The sequence below is a fragment of the Vombatus ursinus genome, unplaced genomic scaffold, assembly GCF_900497805.2.
Source record: "Vombatus ursinus unplaced genomic scaffold, bare-nosed wombat genome assembly UNPS02014791.1, whole genome shotgun sequence".
Taxonomy (NCBI): Eukaryota; Metazoa; Chordata; class Mammalia; order Diprotodontia; family Vombatidae; genus Vombatus; species Vombatus ursinus.
Window position 1 is genome coordinate 48,129,795 of NW_020954569.1, and position 14,326 is coordinate 48,144,120.

At 39.2% G+C, this 14,326-nt stretch overlaps 1 protein-coding gene across 1 annotated transcript in view; it reads right to left on the reverse strand.

Annotated features, from left to right (window-relative positions):
• The window catches only part of AHRR (aryl-hydrocarbon receptor repressor), a 255,608-nt gene that overhangs the window by 221,149 nt on the left and 20,133 nt on the right, over positions 1–14,326 (reverse strand). Inside the window, exon 3 of the mRNA XM_027869067.1 lies at positions 5,147–5,328. Within this exon, the coding sequence (XP_027724868.1) occupies positions 5,147–5,328 (182 nt within the window). The remainder of the gene's footprint in view (positions 1–5,146; positions 5,329–14,326) is intronic.

The following is a 14,326-nucleotide window of genomic DNA, read 5'->3' on the forward strand; positions in this document are numbered from 1 at the left end:
CTTGCAACACCCCCCTAGCACTTGGATGTTTCCTGGTGCAGAATTTAAATGTACATAGAGGAGGGAGCAACATGGGTGTACCACTTACACCTCTGTCTTCACCAGCAGACAAAAAAGAGCACAAATAAGTAAATCCCTCCTTAGTATATAAGTTGAAGCTTCTGATTGTAATCACTGCACAAGGCAACCATTCGTAGAAGGCAAAGCCAGGCCAGACAAGAGGCTGAGTCATCCAGAAAAGAATAGAAATAAATGTGATGAAAGCTAAGGGTCCCAAGAGTAAGACGTATCATATTGCATAAGACAATCCTAAGGAAAGTCATTTGGAAACCCTGTTAACAATCTTGAAAAACTTTGCTGTGTAGGTACAGAAATACCTAATTCTTATATCATCTATGAGACTGGCATCTCACATACTACATTCCTGGTCATTACTGAAATGATGAAGTTGCCATATGCATACACAATTCTTAAACAAAGATAATAGTAATTATCACAACATAGTACATTATTACATTAAAGATCAGTCGTTGAGAGGCCACCTAGTGGTAAAGAGGTTTGTCTGCATCTACTCCTTTCTGGCCTCTGATTATATGTGTAAGGCTCATCAGACCAGTGGATTGTTAAGGTACAAACTAATGGTTTCTTTGGGTTTTGTTTGTTTGTTTTTACATTAAGAGAAATGTGAATGTCTTAATAGTTCCAGATTGTTATTCTTAGAGTTTTCAACAAGAAAGACTAATTCATCATTTTTCATCTGTATTCATCATTCTGATATATTTTCCTATAAAATTCAATTAACATATTTGTAATCGGCTTTTGTTCTACTTGCTTTTTACATGGGAGGAGGGGAGTGAGAGAAAAGCAAAAGCTGGAAATAAACTAAAATTGAATTTTTAAAAAACTTTTCAATTAACATCATTCCCTTCTCATTTCTATAATTAAGTCAATTATATTAAACCTTAAATGTTCCCCAACTGAAGGTGAGAATGGACTCAGTACTAAAAACATCCCAGATCTCTTCTTGATATTATCATCTGCACTTGCTGGATGTGCAAATATCACTGATAAACTAAAAAAAGGTCACAATTTTATAATAACCTCAGGTTCATAAGCGTATAGCCAGAGAACTAGACAAGATCTTAGAGGATCGAGCCTCGAATCTGACAGATGAGGATGATGAGGGCCAGAGAGTTCAGTGACTTTTTCTGACTGCGGCCAGGTAATATAGTGCTTGCTGCTGCCCAGAAAAAACAAATGTGATGCTTAAGATAAATGAATCCATACTTGGGCTCTTTGAAATTACCTAGATAAGCTCTACTCTTTACACTGTAGGAAGAAATATAACATGGAGAGGCTGTGAACTGTATGACATCATACCTTTTGATGATTATTCAACCGGAAGTAGTTCTTGCACATAACAACATCATAGCACAAATCTATTAGGTCAGGACATTCAGTTTTCTTTAGCAAGAACAAATATGGAAGACTGGATGATTCCTGTACATATCATCCCATTTTTCAAAATGATTTAGGCCTAACCCTATGTGCAGAGCAAAGGACCCTAACATCCCAAAATCAAGGATTTGGGGGTGAGCCAGAGACCAAAATATTGGCAGAATCATAAGGCTCTAAAGAGATCAGCAATAGAGATCTACAGACCTACCAAACCAAAGAAAGCCAGAAGGCGAGTACTATGAGGTTCTACAGGGGCCTGAATGACTCCTTTCAGGCAGAGAATGGGATCTCCTGGGTCATAGTTACCAAATCTACATTCTGAGTAAGACAACTAGTACTTCACTATCTCAGGGCAGCCTCCTAACTGTGGTCTGAAAGGCCCTGAAAGGAATAAGCATTAGTAAATCAAAGGGATGCTAAGGGTAGTATAGGTAGTATATCAGAGTATAGAACAAAGAATGCTCAATTATGATGCGAGTTCTTCTGCGTGGCCGTGGGAAAGCCATCTCATCTTTTCCAGACCTTGGCTCTTTCAAGTATAAAATGAGAGAGTTGGGCTAGACAGTCTTTAAGAGCCCATTCAGCTCTAGCATTTATGATTTTCCTACGATCCAATGACCTGAATATAAAAAGAGTTTAAAACAACAACAAACACCCAAGCCCAGAAAGTTGGAAGATGAGAGTAGAGGTGAAGGGGAGATCTAAGCTCAGTGATCTTTCCACTACACACTTACTACTTTCATGTCTAGCTTTTTTCATTCCTATTTACTGGTCAGGAAATCAAAACTTTGTTCACATTTGGAGTCCAAGGACCTGCTTTCCAGTTCACTCTGCCATCATACTTGCTACTTGTAAGATCTGGACCAATTCATCTCATCTTTCTTGCGCTGTTTTCTCCTCTATATAATGAAAGCCCTGGACCAGCTGACCTCTGAGATCCCTTCCTTCTCCAAGTCTTCCAGAATGAGGTTAAATGAAAGGTGAATGTATATCCCAATATAGTAATAGTTTATACAAGGAAAATCAAGCAATTTTCATGTTGTTACTAAAATGATCTTTTCCTGCATCTTTTCTATGGGGAGAAGTTTAATAGGCCTTGCCTACTGAATGTCTACTGAATCCACGTGAAGAAATAAAAGACCAGCTATATCGACTTGGCAGACTGCCTTTCTTGTCCCATCCTTCAGACCCACAAGGGAAACACACCCACCACCAGCTGCAAATCACAGCTATCAAATGTTTACCTAAAAGTTTAAGTCCATGAAATGAAGAAAATTTTACTGAGGAACTTCACTCACAGCCATAGTGGTAAAGGGTAGTTCTCATGGCAGCAGCTGCACATTTTATGTCATGAAAGACTCATATGGAAACTTCCTTGGATTCCTGGGCCTAACCACAACTGTGGCAAATAAAACTGCTCCTCTAACCCCCCAGATAGCAGTCTCCTAGAAAAGCATGACATCTCTTTGATGATTTGAATAAAAAACTGCCAACTAAGTCTTCTCATAAAAATAAATCCTATCCACCATGACCAACAAAAGACCATGGAGCAAATACTTTTGCTAAAATGTCTAAAACTTGTCTGTGTCCTCAATTCCCAGTCCCTCTTATCCCTCAGCAACTGGACCTAGGAGGCCTCAAAGGTTGAACCAAAAAATAAAATCAAACTCTCCACTGTGGAGAGATAAGACACAACTCTGGAGACGTAAGCGTAGAAGGAAAAGAGAACTGTTGGAGTAAGGAAAATTGTGAAAGTCATAATGAACTTTACTCTGAAGCAAATCCAAACCACCAAATCTATCCCAGAACTTAAAATTCCTACGTGGCATCTTATGAATCATGTGACACCCAGGCCTACACCTGTATAATTATGATACATCTTAAAGTAAGAATGGGAATAGCTTTTGGTAGCAGAAGAATAAGGAGAATTTTTTCTTGATATGAAAATTCAAGCAGTAAAGATAATGCCAATGACTCAAAGGATTCCCAAAGATTTGCTCACAATAGTAGCAGACATTTTATTCTGTGGAAGAAGGTGAAACATATGATAGTTAATGATATATGAAGGGACATGATCTGACTCTGTACCAAAGAATGAACTTTACTAGACTTGAAGTTTTTATTTGAAACTACATTTCATAGTATTATCTAAAAACAATTGTCACCAACACAACATTCAAGAAAACACAAATTTCCTCTTAGGGAACTGACATTTACTCAATATGGCATCCCAAAAGTCTTAGTGCAGTTTTAAAGCTTAAAACTGCAGTAAGGCTTTTGAGACACCCTGTATATACCACATAATTTAAATAAATTTAAATAAAATTTTAAGTGACCTAACGGGGAATAATCTTAAAAACAAGTAGATCTAGGAACTGAGGAATATATGTAGTTGAAAAGAAGATAATAACAGGTCAATAAATATTTATCAAGCATCTACTATGCGCCAGGCACTGTGCTAATAAGTGCTGGGAATACAAAGAAAGACTATTGTTTTGGCTTTTTTTGGTTTTTGGTTTTTTTTAGGCAACTGGGATTAAGTGACTTGCCCAGGATCACATAGCTAGTAAGTGTTTGGTCTAAGGCCAGATTTGAACTCAGGTCCTCCTGACTTCAGGGCCAGTGCTGCATCCACTGCACCACCTAGCTGCCCCTGCTTTTTTTTTTTTTAAATCAAATTTCCTCAGGTAGGTTGCACAATGGTTAGAGCACAGGGTGACCTGAATTCAAATTTGGGCTCAGATACTTACTGTGATTGTGGGTAGGTACTTAACCACTCTCTGCTTCAGTCTCCTCTACTGTAAAATGAGGATAATAACATCACCTTCCTTGCAGGGTTGCTGTGAGCTTTAGAACAATGCCTGGCACATAGTAGGCGTCTAATAAATGCTTCCTCTCTTCCCCTGTGCCCTTCCCCTTCCTCCCAGTTTAATTATTAACTACCATTAGACGACTATTTCAGAGTCAGAGAGTCTTGAGTATTATATTAAGAAATGGAAACAGATCAAAAAACAGAAATGCTGCTATTTCACGTACATTTGATTTGTTACATGATGAATGAAATTCCCTGAGAACACCTTAAAGTAGCTCAACCTATCTATGCCAACAGCTAACACTTTTGTTAATCGTCCTAAAGCATTGCCATGATCATGTCACTCTTCCATACAGAAACCTTTTCTCATGTCCCCATTGCCTATAAAATGGCATTTAAATTCCTGATTTGGGCATTCAAAACTCTCAGCAGTCAAGTTCCCATGACATCACCAAGAAGGAATGTAGAGAGCGAACAGGGGTGGGGAATTGTGGCCTCGAGGCCACATGTGGCCCTCTAAGCCCTCAAGTGCAGCCTTTGACTGAATCCAAACTTCGCAGTAAAACTTGGACTCAGTCAAAAGGCTAGAAGGCCTCATGTGGCCTCGAAGCTGCAGGTTCCCCACCCCTGGAAGACAAAGCCCTTGGCGACACCCATGCTGGGGAGTAAAAGCATCAGAACTGACCCACAAGGGCAGCGGTCATCATCCCAATGCTACCTATCCATGGCAGAGACCTTCCTTTCTTTTATTTCATAAGGCTCCAAAACAGCTCTGGTCATTTTAGGGACACAATCTCTCTTCCCCTGAATCTAGTATCACAGCTTTTGGGATATACTTCCCTCCAGCAAAACCAAAGAGAAATGTACAAGTCTTACCTTGAAAGAAGCTTTTCACCCTGAGATAGCTGACGCTGAGACGTAAGACCGAAAGCTTGTCCAGTTTGGAAATGATGTCGGGTGGAAAAGGCAGCAGACTGGCGAGATGATCGAGCTCAGCATTCAACCGGTCTCGGTGCCTCTTGGAAGGATTGGACTTCTCATTCCCCACAGCCGGCTTTCTGTGGGAACACAGGCCAGGAAACAACAGTTACCCTTTTCATCATGTGCATTCAGATATTAACTGGTCAAATGCAATGAGATAATCATTTAGAAACAGTCTTTTTTTTTTCCCCTAGAAGAAAAAGGATGTTTAATGTCTATCAACCCTATAGGGGAAAATAAAAACCTAGTCTTAGCAGTTCATCCTTTAGAAAAAGTTCCAGTTTCATAATAATGCAGGTAGCCAGCAGAAATGGGGAATGGTGACACAAAAGTCACACCCAAGAAGAGTTAATTACTATGACCAGGTCCTTCTGATCAAAAATGAAAAACACAGAACTACAATGATGATTTTTTTCATCATGCCGCCAGGAACCTCACCATCCTTCTTAATCACTTCAGCCCTAGAGCTCACACCTCATAAGTACCCCTTGTCCCTGGGACCCCTCCCTCTGACAGGAAAGAATAGAGGCATACAGCTCCTCCCAGAAATTTCATTTAAGGAAGGTACCCGGGTCAGTCACCTCTTAATTTCCCACCTGGCTACACTCCTCTGGACTTTACCATCCTCCTCCTCCTCCCTCCACCCATGCTAGATACCTTCCCCCCTCCTCTTTTTCTGCTTCCTTTGGCTTGTTGTCTTTCCCCATTAGATTGTAAGCTCTCTGGGGGCAGGGGCTTGTCTTCCTTTTTCTGATATTTTAAAAAATTCCCAACACTAAGCACAGTATTTTGCATACAGTAGGAGCTTAATAAATGTTTCTTGACTGACTGATTTAATGCTACATCCATTTCCTTGATGAAGGACTAATATGAGAATTGTTTATTTGAACGTTCTTTTCTGTTTTCTGTCAAATCACAGTTTGTGCTATTGTTTACTATGTTACTCAATGTCCCTTTCTAAAAAGATTCATGTGATACATTTCTTGAGTTTCTGGAAAAATTTCCTGCCTCAAAATAATTTTATAGACTTCTCTTTTCAGAAAATGAAAATTACATAATTTGACATATTTCCCCTTTTGCCAGAAAACTTAAATTCTAAGATCCCCTTAATAAAAGGATCTGTTCTGTAAAGTTTGGATTCAAAGGGCCTTACTTGAGGACCTAGAGGGCTACATGTGGCCTTGAGGCCACAGGTTCCCCACCCCAACTTAGAACTTGATTCCACATCCTAAAGCTTGAATGGACCTCAGATACCACCTTGTTCAACCCTTTAATTTTACTGTTAAAAAAACTGAGGCTCAGGGAGATTAAGCGACAGAGGAGAGAGTTTCACCCAGGTCCTCTGACTTCTGAATGAGTGATATTTCCACTGCACCATGTACTATTTGTTTATTCTGCTTGACCCAGATGCAATAATTCCTAGTTAAGGCTCTACAGACTTGTATTCATTTATTAAATTGTTTGTTTCTTCGTTTGTGCATTTATTTATTCATTTTTTATAACCATCATCTTCCAAGAAGAGTTGAGGCAGTTTATGAGTTAAAATGCCATGCAAAATCAGACATTTAAGGATAAAACAGAATTGAGTCACTTAAATGGAAAGAGATGCTATAAGGCCTTCAAGACGAATCACTTAATGCAATTGGATACGGACATCCTCAGTTAGGGTTGTGCTTAGAGGGGCTGCCACATGGAGAGGAAGGGAGCAGGGAAGCTCACTTTAGGCAGATATCTGGGAGCTACCTATTTTAGCTAATTATTCTCACCAGCTATATACTGGGTTAGCTCTGTTGTTTCTACACTGCTGAAGGGTGGTGAGAATAGTCAGTGCCGCTAAAATTAGTACTCTGGAATGAAGTCAGGACCCATCCTATCCTAATTACCACTCCGTTATTCTGTCAGATTCCCCATAGCTAACGACCAACCGTACTCTGCTGATACCTTGTTAGCTATCCTCATTAACCCAAGCATAGCAACACTCAGTTTTCTGACAATCAGTCTTCCAGTCACCTCAAACATTGAGAACAGCCTCCAAACCAGAAATCTTGTAGAAAAACAAAATTTATTTATGAGAACCGAGAAAATTTCTAAATTACAATGATAAAAATAGCTGTCAAATTATGCCAAACAGCTGACGGTTAACCTAGCGAACAATTTATACGATAACAACACTGTAAAGACAAATAGCTTTGAAACCTCGAAGAACTCTGATCAATGCAATGGTCAACCACGACTCCAAAGGACTGATGACGAACTATGCTACAGCATAGCAGAGAGGCGATGGGCTCAAAGGGCAGAATGAGATACAATTTTTTGTACATGGCCACTGCGGAAATTCATTTTAACTATTCATATTTCTTAAAAGGGTTTTATTTTTATTTTTTTTCCTTTGCAATGGGGATTAGGTGGGGGAGAGAAAAGATAAATGCTTGTTAGTTGGAAAAAAAAAAGCTGAAGGTTATACTGCACATAATGTGATTAGTTGGTTCAATGGCTAGAGGGGAAAGAATCCTTCTCATTGCCCTGTAAAGGCCATTAAAAACCAAATCAAGGCCCTTGGCCACTTAGAAAAGAGACAGAAGAGAAAAGAAAGCAGAAAGAAGGAAAAATGTGACAAAGAGAAGAATTATTAAGATTAGAAATGGCAACTGCAGCAGATGTTAGAAGCAGTGATAAGGGCAGCAAGCAATGAGCCAACAGTACAGACTGTGAGGATAAACTACAGGAATGAAAGAGAAGAAAATTACAAGATCTCTGCAGTTTTGAGGAAGGGAAGGAAATGGCCCCACTCATCTCACTAGTCCTTAAGGGGAGACTCGGCTACTGGTACGTCAACGGTAGGACAGTCCTACAGTCTTTGACAGAGAAAGGAAGGGAAGGAGTGGTACATTTAGGTAAAGTCCAAAAGGGTCCTTCAACAGCCTCATAGGACATTATTGTACTTCTTTGTGAATAGGCATTTACAGAGCACTTACTGTATGCAGAACACTTTGGTGCCACAATGAGGACGGCTAGGTGGTGCCATAGTGCAGAGTGCCAGGCCTGAAATCAGGAAGACTCACCTTCCTGAGTTCAAATGTGACCTTAGACACTTACTAGCTGTGTGACCCTGGGCAAGTCATTTAACCTGTCTGCCTCAGTTTCCTCATCTGTAAAATGAGTTGGAGAAGGAAATCGTAGACCACTGCAGTATCTTTGCCAAGAAAACCCCAAACAGGGTCACAAAAAGTTGGACACAACTGAAATGACTGAACAACACTGACAGCACAATAATGAAAACTATTCTAAATCTGAAGGAATGTTGGCCATAGTTCAGCAGCGAGCTGAGCTATGACACAGTAAGGCATCAGCCTGTACAATGAATCAATCAATACATCTCTATTGAGGCTGTACTGTGATCATCATACCATGTTTCTAGCACTTCACCTCCATTATCTAATTTGATCTCCACAGCAACCCTGTAACTTCACATATCAGGAAACTGAGTCTCCAAGAGGTTGTGACTTGCCCATGATCACACAGCTAATAAATGTCAGAGCCAGGATTTGGCAGCTACGTGGTGCCATGTTGCATAGAGTACCAGGCCTGAAATGAGGACGACCCATCTTCCTGAGTTCCAATCTGGCCTTAGACACCTGCTAGCTGTGTGACCCGGGCAAGTCACTTTACTCTGTCTACCTCAGTTTTCTCATCTGTAAAATGAGCTGGAGAAGGAAATGGTAAACTACTCCAGTATCTTTGCCAAGAAAACCCCAAAAGGGGTCACGAAGAGTCAGACACGACAGAAACAATAAAACCACCACAACAAAAGCCAGGATTTGAATTCCGATACCTCTTTACTCTAAGGCCACATCTCCCTTCTACTGCACATTGGCATGCTGGACTGGAAGTCTGGAAGACTTAAGTTTGAATGCTGCTTCTGATTCGTGTGTGATCCCATGCAAGTCACGTCTCTCGCTCTATTTGTCCCTCTGTAAATGGGGGATTAATAATAGCACCTACCTCACAGAGTTGTACTTTTGAGGATCAAATGAGATAATGTATGTTGGGAGTTTTGCAAACCTTAAAGTACCACAGAAATATGAGCTCATATTATTAGTAACAATAATAATGATAATAATGCATACATAAGGGGCATCATGAAAATAACTGTATTTTAGAAGCCTATGGATCACAAACTTCATCTAAAGAAAAGATCACAAAATGCCTTTAATCCCTGATCCAATGCTAAATGGAAAAAGCACAAGATCTGTAGAAGGTAGCACAATTAACTGAGCAGTCAGCATTTTCTGAGTGGAGTCTTTGCTGTTTCAAAGGGAGACGCGTGCAGGGCTGGAGAAAGCCAATTACTAAATCGGGAAGCCACAGAACAATTTTGTGTCTATTTCTGAACATAATCCATCCTCTGCACAGTTGTTCAAGGCTCATGAAACTGATCTCTTCTGGTGAACTTGGCCAAACTCCACTCTTGTAGGTGCTGTTGAAGCAAATAACCCAGGATTTGAGAGAATAGGGACAGGCTGGCTATTTTCAGTTGTGCTAATTGTTGTGGACCCTTTTCAAATAAAATCAGCTCCTTAAAGGACAGGGATTGTTTCATTTTAAGTATTGTATCCCCATGGCCTAGCACAATACCCCAAAACATAGCAGATGCTTAATAAATGCCTGGCGATTGACTGAATAACAAAAATACAGTCTCTGGTGAATGGAAAATGCCAATGTCTGGGAACTTTCACATATTCATCTGTGGCTTACAGACCACAACACAATGAAGGCACAATTTGTTTTGTGCTAGGTTGTATCTTCTCTTTGTATCTTCAGTAACACATCATTTCAGAACTTTTTTGAGGATAGCAAAGTTCCCCTATAGTTGAATAGTTAGCTGTAAAGTACACCCTAAGGAATCAAGAATTAATACCTTGAAATAAATATTCACCATCTTTCCTACCTGGTAACTGGTAAGATACCTCATTGATTCAATCCGTGAACAAGCTCTGTGACGTCATTTAACCCTGTTATTCAGAACATGAAATGCTTTTACAGATAACATTTCAATTTCTTTATAATTTTTTAAAAAATGTTTCTTGAGCCTGAAATTCTGTTGAGTGAAATATTAAGGAGGGCTTGTAGAAAATGCTATCTGAGTGTTGGGCCCAAAGTATCGTCTCTCAGCGGCAATGGGACAACCTAACATAAACAACACTGGCCTAAGAACTGAAAGCCAGGGATTCAAGTCCTTACTCGGACTTTGGAGGCAGCAGGTAGCACAGGAGGTAGAGTGCTGGGTTTGGAGTAATGAAAACCTGAGTTTAATTCAGCCCCAAAAACTACCTAGCTGCATTACCTTGGGCAAACCACTTCACCGCTTTTTGTCTCAGTTTCCTCAACTGTAAAACAGGGATAATAATAACACCTACTTCACAGGGTTGCCATTTGGGCAGCTAGGTGGCAGAGGGGATAGAGTATTAGGCTGGAAGTCAGGAAAACTTGAGTTTAATTCAGCTTCAAAAACTTTCTAGCTGTGTTACTTAATCCCTATTTGCCTCAGTTTCCTCAACTATACAATGGGGATAATAATAGACCTACATCACAAGGTTGGTACAAAATAATATTTGTAAAGCACTTAGCATTGCTCCTGGAACATAGTAGTCACTATATAAATGCTAGTTGTTGTTACCAGAATAATTATATAAATACAACAATTTGTCAGTAATAATTTAGCAAGTCACTGAACCTCTCTGAGCCTCACCGTCCCCATCTATAAAAAATAGGGGTATTATTTCTTGCCCCAATGTTGTTGTGCCACAGTGGCTAAGGTGCTGCAACCTGGAATCAGGAGACAGCTTCAAATTCTGACTGGGACCTTTGCTAGCTATGGGATCATGAGGGAGTCATTTAAACTCTAAGAGCTCCAAATGTAAAATGAGGACCATATTTGTCCAACTCACCTGAGAGGGTGAGGAAAGTGAGTCTTAAAGCACTGTACAAACGCGAGTTACTATTATCAACTGAAGTATTTGTAAAAGTACTTCCTAAACTGTACCATTATACAGATATAATTATGATGATAATAAAGAAATTGCAGGCTTTGAAACAAGTCCTTAATTTTCATCCTTAAATGCCGTTGAGATGACTTTGCTTAGTGGGGTAGTACACTCATCTTTCTTTAAACTGGCTTCACTCTTCACTGCTTCTCTGTTTTATGAGGCAATACTGCTCATCACCTTCATTCATCTGCCTCTGAAAGATTTTACAAACATGTTCACATTCTAAACTGGCGCTGCCTTTGGCTCCCATTTCTCTCCGCTTGGCAAATAAGTTGTGCATTTTTCAAACTAAAGTGCTTTTCTTAAAAAAAACTTCTTTTATAATTCTTTATAGCTTTTAACAGTTCTTTTTCTTTTTTAAGGTTATTTTTCACTTTTTGGCAATCCTTTATATTGATAAAATTTCCACATGAACTTATTATAAGCAATTTTTGCCAAGTGCACATGCCATTTTTTTACCTTCAATAACTTTTTTGAATAAGTTCAGATTGAATTGTTTCCACTGCAAGCCATATATTATTTTTTCTAGCTTTTTACTCATTTTGATCTTTGTTTTAACAAATCAGTTGTCTAACTATAAACAGCTGATTCAGGAATGACTCTTGCATCAGTAACAAGATTTACACACACACACACACCACATGCACATACACACACCTCTTAAAATATAATTTTATTTTTTGTGATATTATTTGGTTGTCATCACAGCCAGTGCCTATTGATTCTCTTCTCAAAGAAAGTATTCATGATACACCAAGGTGAGATTTCTATGTCATTTATAAGTCTTTGGCCTCTCTCATTCCTGATTTCTAGTACATGTCTCGTCATCCTTACTATTCCCACCTTCACACTGAAGTCACCTCATTTCAAAGTATATGTTAATCTAATGGGAAGGTCTAATCAAACTCTTCATAGAATTCTTCTGCTCCATCATTTGCAACAGAAGTTGGTACAAAAGTTGCAATTATTTCCATGGTGGTCTTTTTGCAAATACTTACTATGAGCACCACAATACTACATGACCAAATTTTACCCAAAATGATGTTTCATTTTGCCTTTCAATGCGTGATAAAACTAAGTCCATCAACTCCTTTATTTGCCCCTCCAAAGAGACCTGTGAACCATTCTTTCATTTAAACACAACTTTTTTCTTTATATATAATAAGAATGTCAAGATTGAGATGACAGAGGTTCTCACCTCTCACTAGTCTTTGGACAGGAATTTCATATTTAGAGTGGAAAGACTATGTTAAAGTTTCTAGATTGTATAGAAAATGTATGATTCTTAGCACCATGTGCCCCTTCTCTTCCACTCTGCCACCATCACTGCAGAAGCAGGTGGAGGTCAAGCAGGACTGAGGGTCATTTTGTATTTTCCTTAGCATCATGGACTACCACAGCCAAAGAATCAAGCAGCCTCGGGGTGAGGAGCATCTCTATGTTTAGGTAGGTTAATCCTCAGAAGGCAGACTCAGTCTATTACTGGGAATGTATCTTAAGTTTTTCTATCATAGTAGAACCTGTCTTTCATCTTTCCTAGCACTCCTATTTTACTGCCACAGTCTTTAACAACCCACGGTCACCTCCATATGATGGTGAGCCATTATAGTAGGAATTTATGAATGAAAATGGGCAGATAACAAAAAGAAGAAAAATAGAAAAGATCTGTAAAGATTTCTCTAACAAGCCATTTCATGTTCAAGAACAATAGAGCCACTACCCTTGGTCTCGTCCACTGGGTTAGTAACAGACACTCTTAAATTGTGGTGCTGGATAAGACTCGAGAGTCCCTTGGATAGAAAGGAGATCAAATCAGTCAATACTTGAAGAAATTGATTCAGTATATGGACAGGAATGTCAAATACTGAAGCTGAAGTTTAAATACTCTGGTCCTAGAATGAGAAGTCTGAACTCACTGGAACAGACCCTGAAGTCGGGAAAGATTGAAGACAAAAGGAGAAGGGGATAGCAGAGGATGAGAGGGATAGATAGTGTCATGGAAGCAATGTACATGATCTTGGACAGACTTTGGGAGATAGCAGAGAAGAATCTCGCACACTGTCTATGGTCCATGGGGTCACAAAGAGTCAGACATGACTGAACGACTGAATAACAAGCATTGGTACCACATAAATAACAAATATTTTTAAATGCTAGTACAGAGTCAGGAGAACACTAATACCAAAAGTAAAGAAAAAGATTTTCTAAAGAATGGGGAAATCATTTGGTAAAGAGAAAACTATATGGCTTCTAAGTTAATTATTCTATACTACCCTGGAGGTTGTGAGCTTGAATAGCTGGCAGTCTACCTTTATGGGGAAAAAAAAAAAGCAAATGACCAGGGAGGAAGCTAACACCAGGGACTTAAAAAAATTTTTCCCCAAAAGGAATGAATGTCACACATTCATAAGTAAAAGAGAGTTTTAATGAGTTCTATTTGAGAATGTCATAATAAAATTTGAGATCACTGGAGAAACCTTGGAATATCACCAAAGAGTTGGAGGTAAATGATGCTCTGTATGGACAATTTACTAGTTACCACCATGGGCCTTACATAGAAGGCAAATTCTATGGAATATCTTGGTGTGGAAACCTATCTACACAGTCCTGTATCTTACACTATAGTTTCAGCATAGTACTAGAATAACTAATGCTCACAATGATGACTCTAAATTATCAAGAAAAGGTTAGATAATTTCAGGGTATTCTACTTAGGCACGGGCACATGTAAGTAATGTAAAAAGGTAGAAAGACATGGTTGAAAGTGAACAAGGACTATATGAACCCAAGTCTTGCCTGTGACATATTAGCTGTGAAACCCTGAGGAAGAGTCACTTCTCAGTGTTCGAGGCAACTCTCAAGACAATAAGCTACAGAAAAGGAGGTCCCAATCTGCATTGATAGAGGAAGTTTTCTTACCTAGGAGTTCTAATACCAATGAAGTCAAGTATCCAGTCCCTGTCCCTATGTTTAAACATCTTTCACAGAAAGATTTTCCTTAAAAGAGGTACTATTTTAAGGTTTCAAC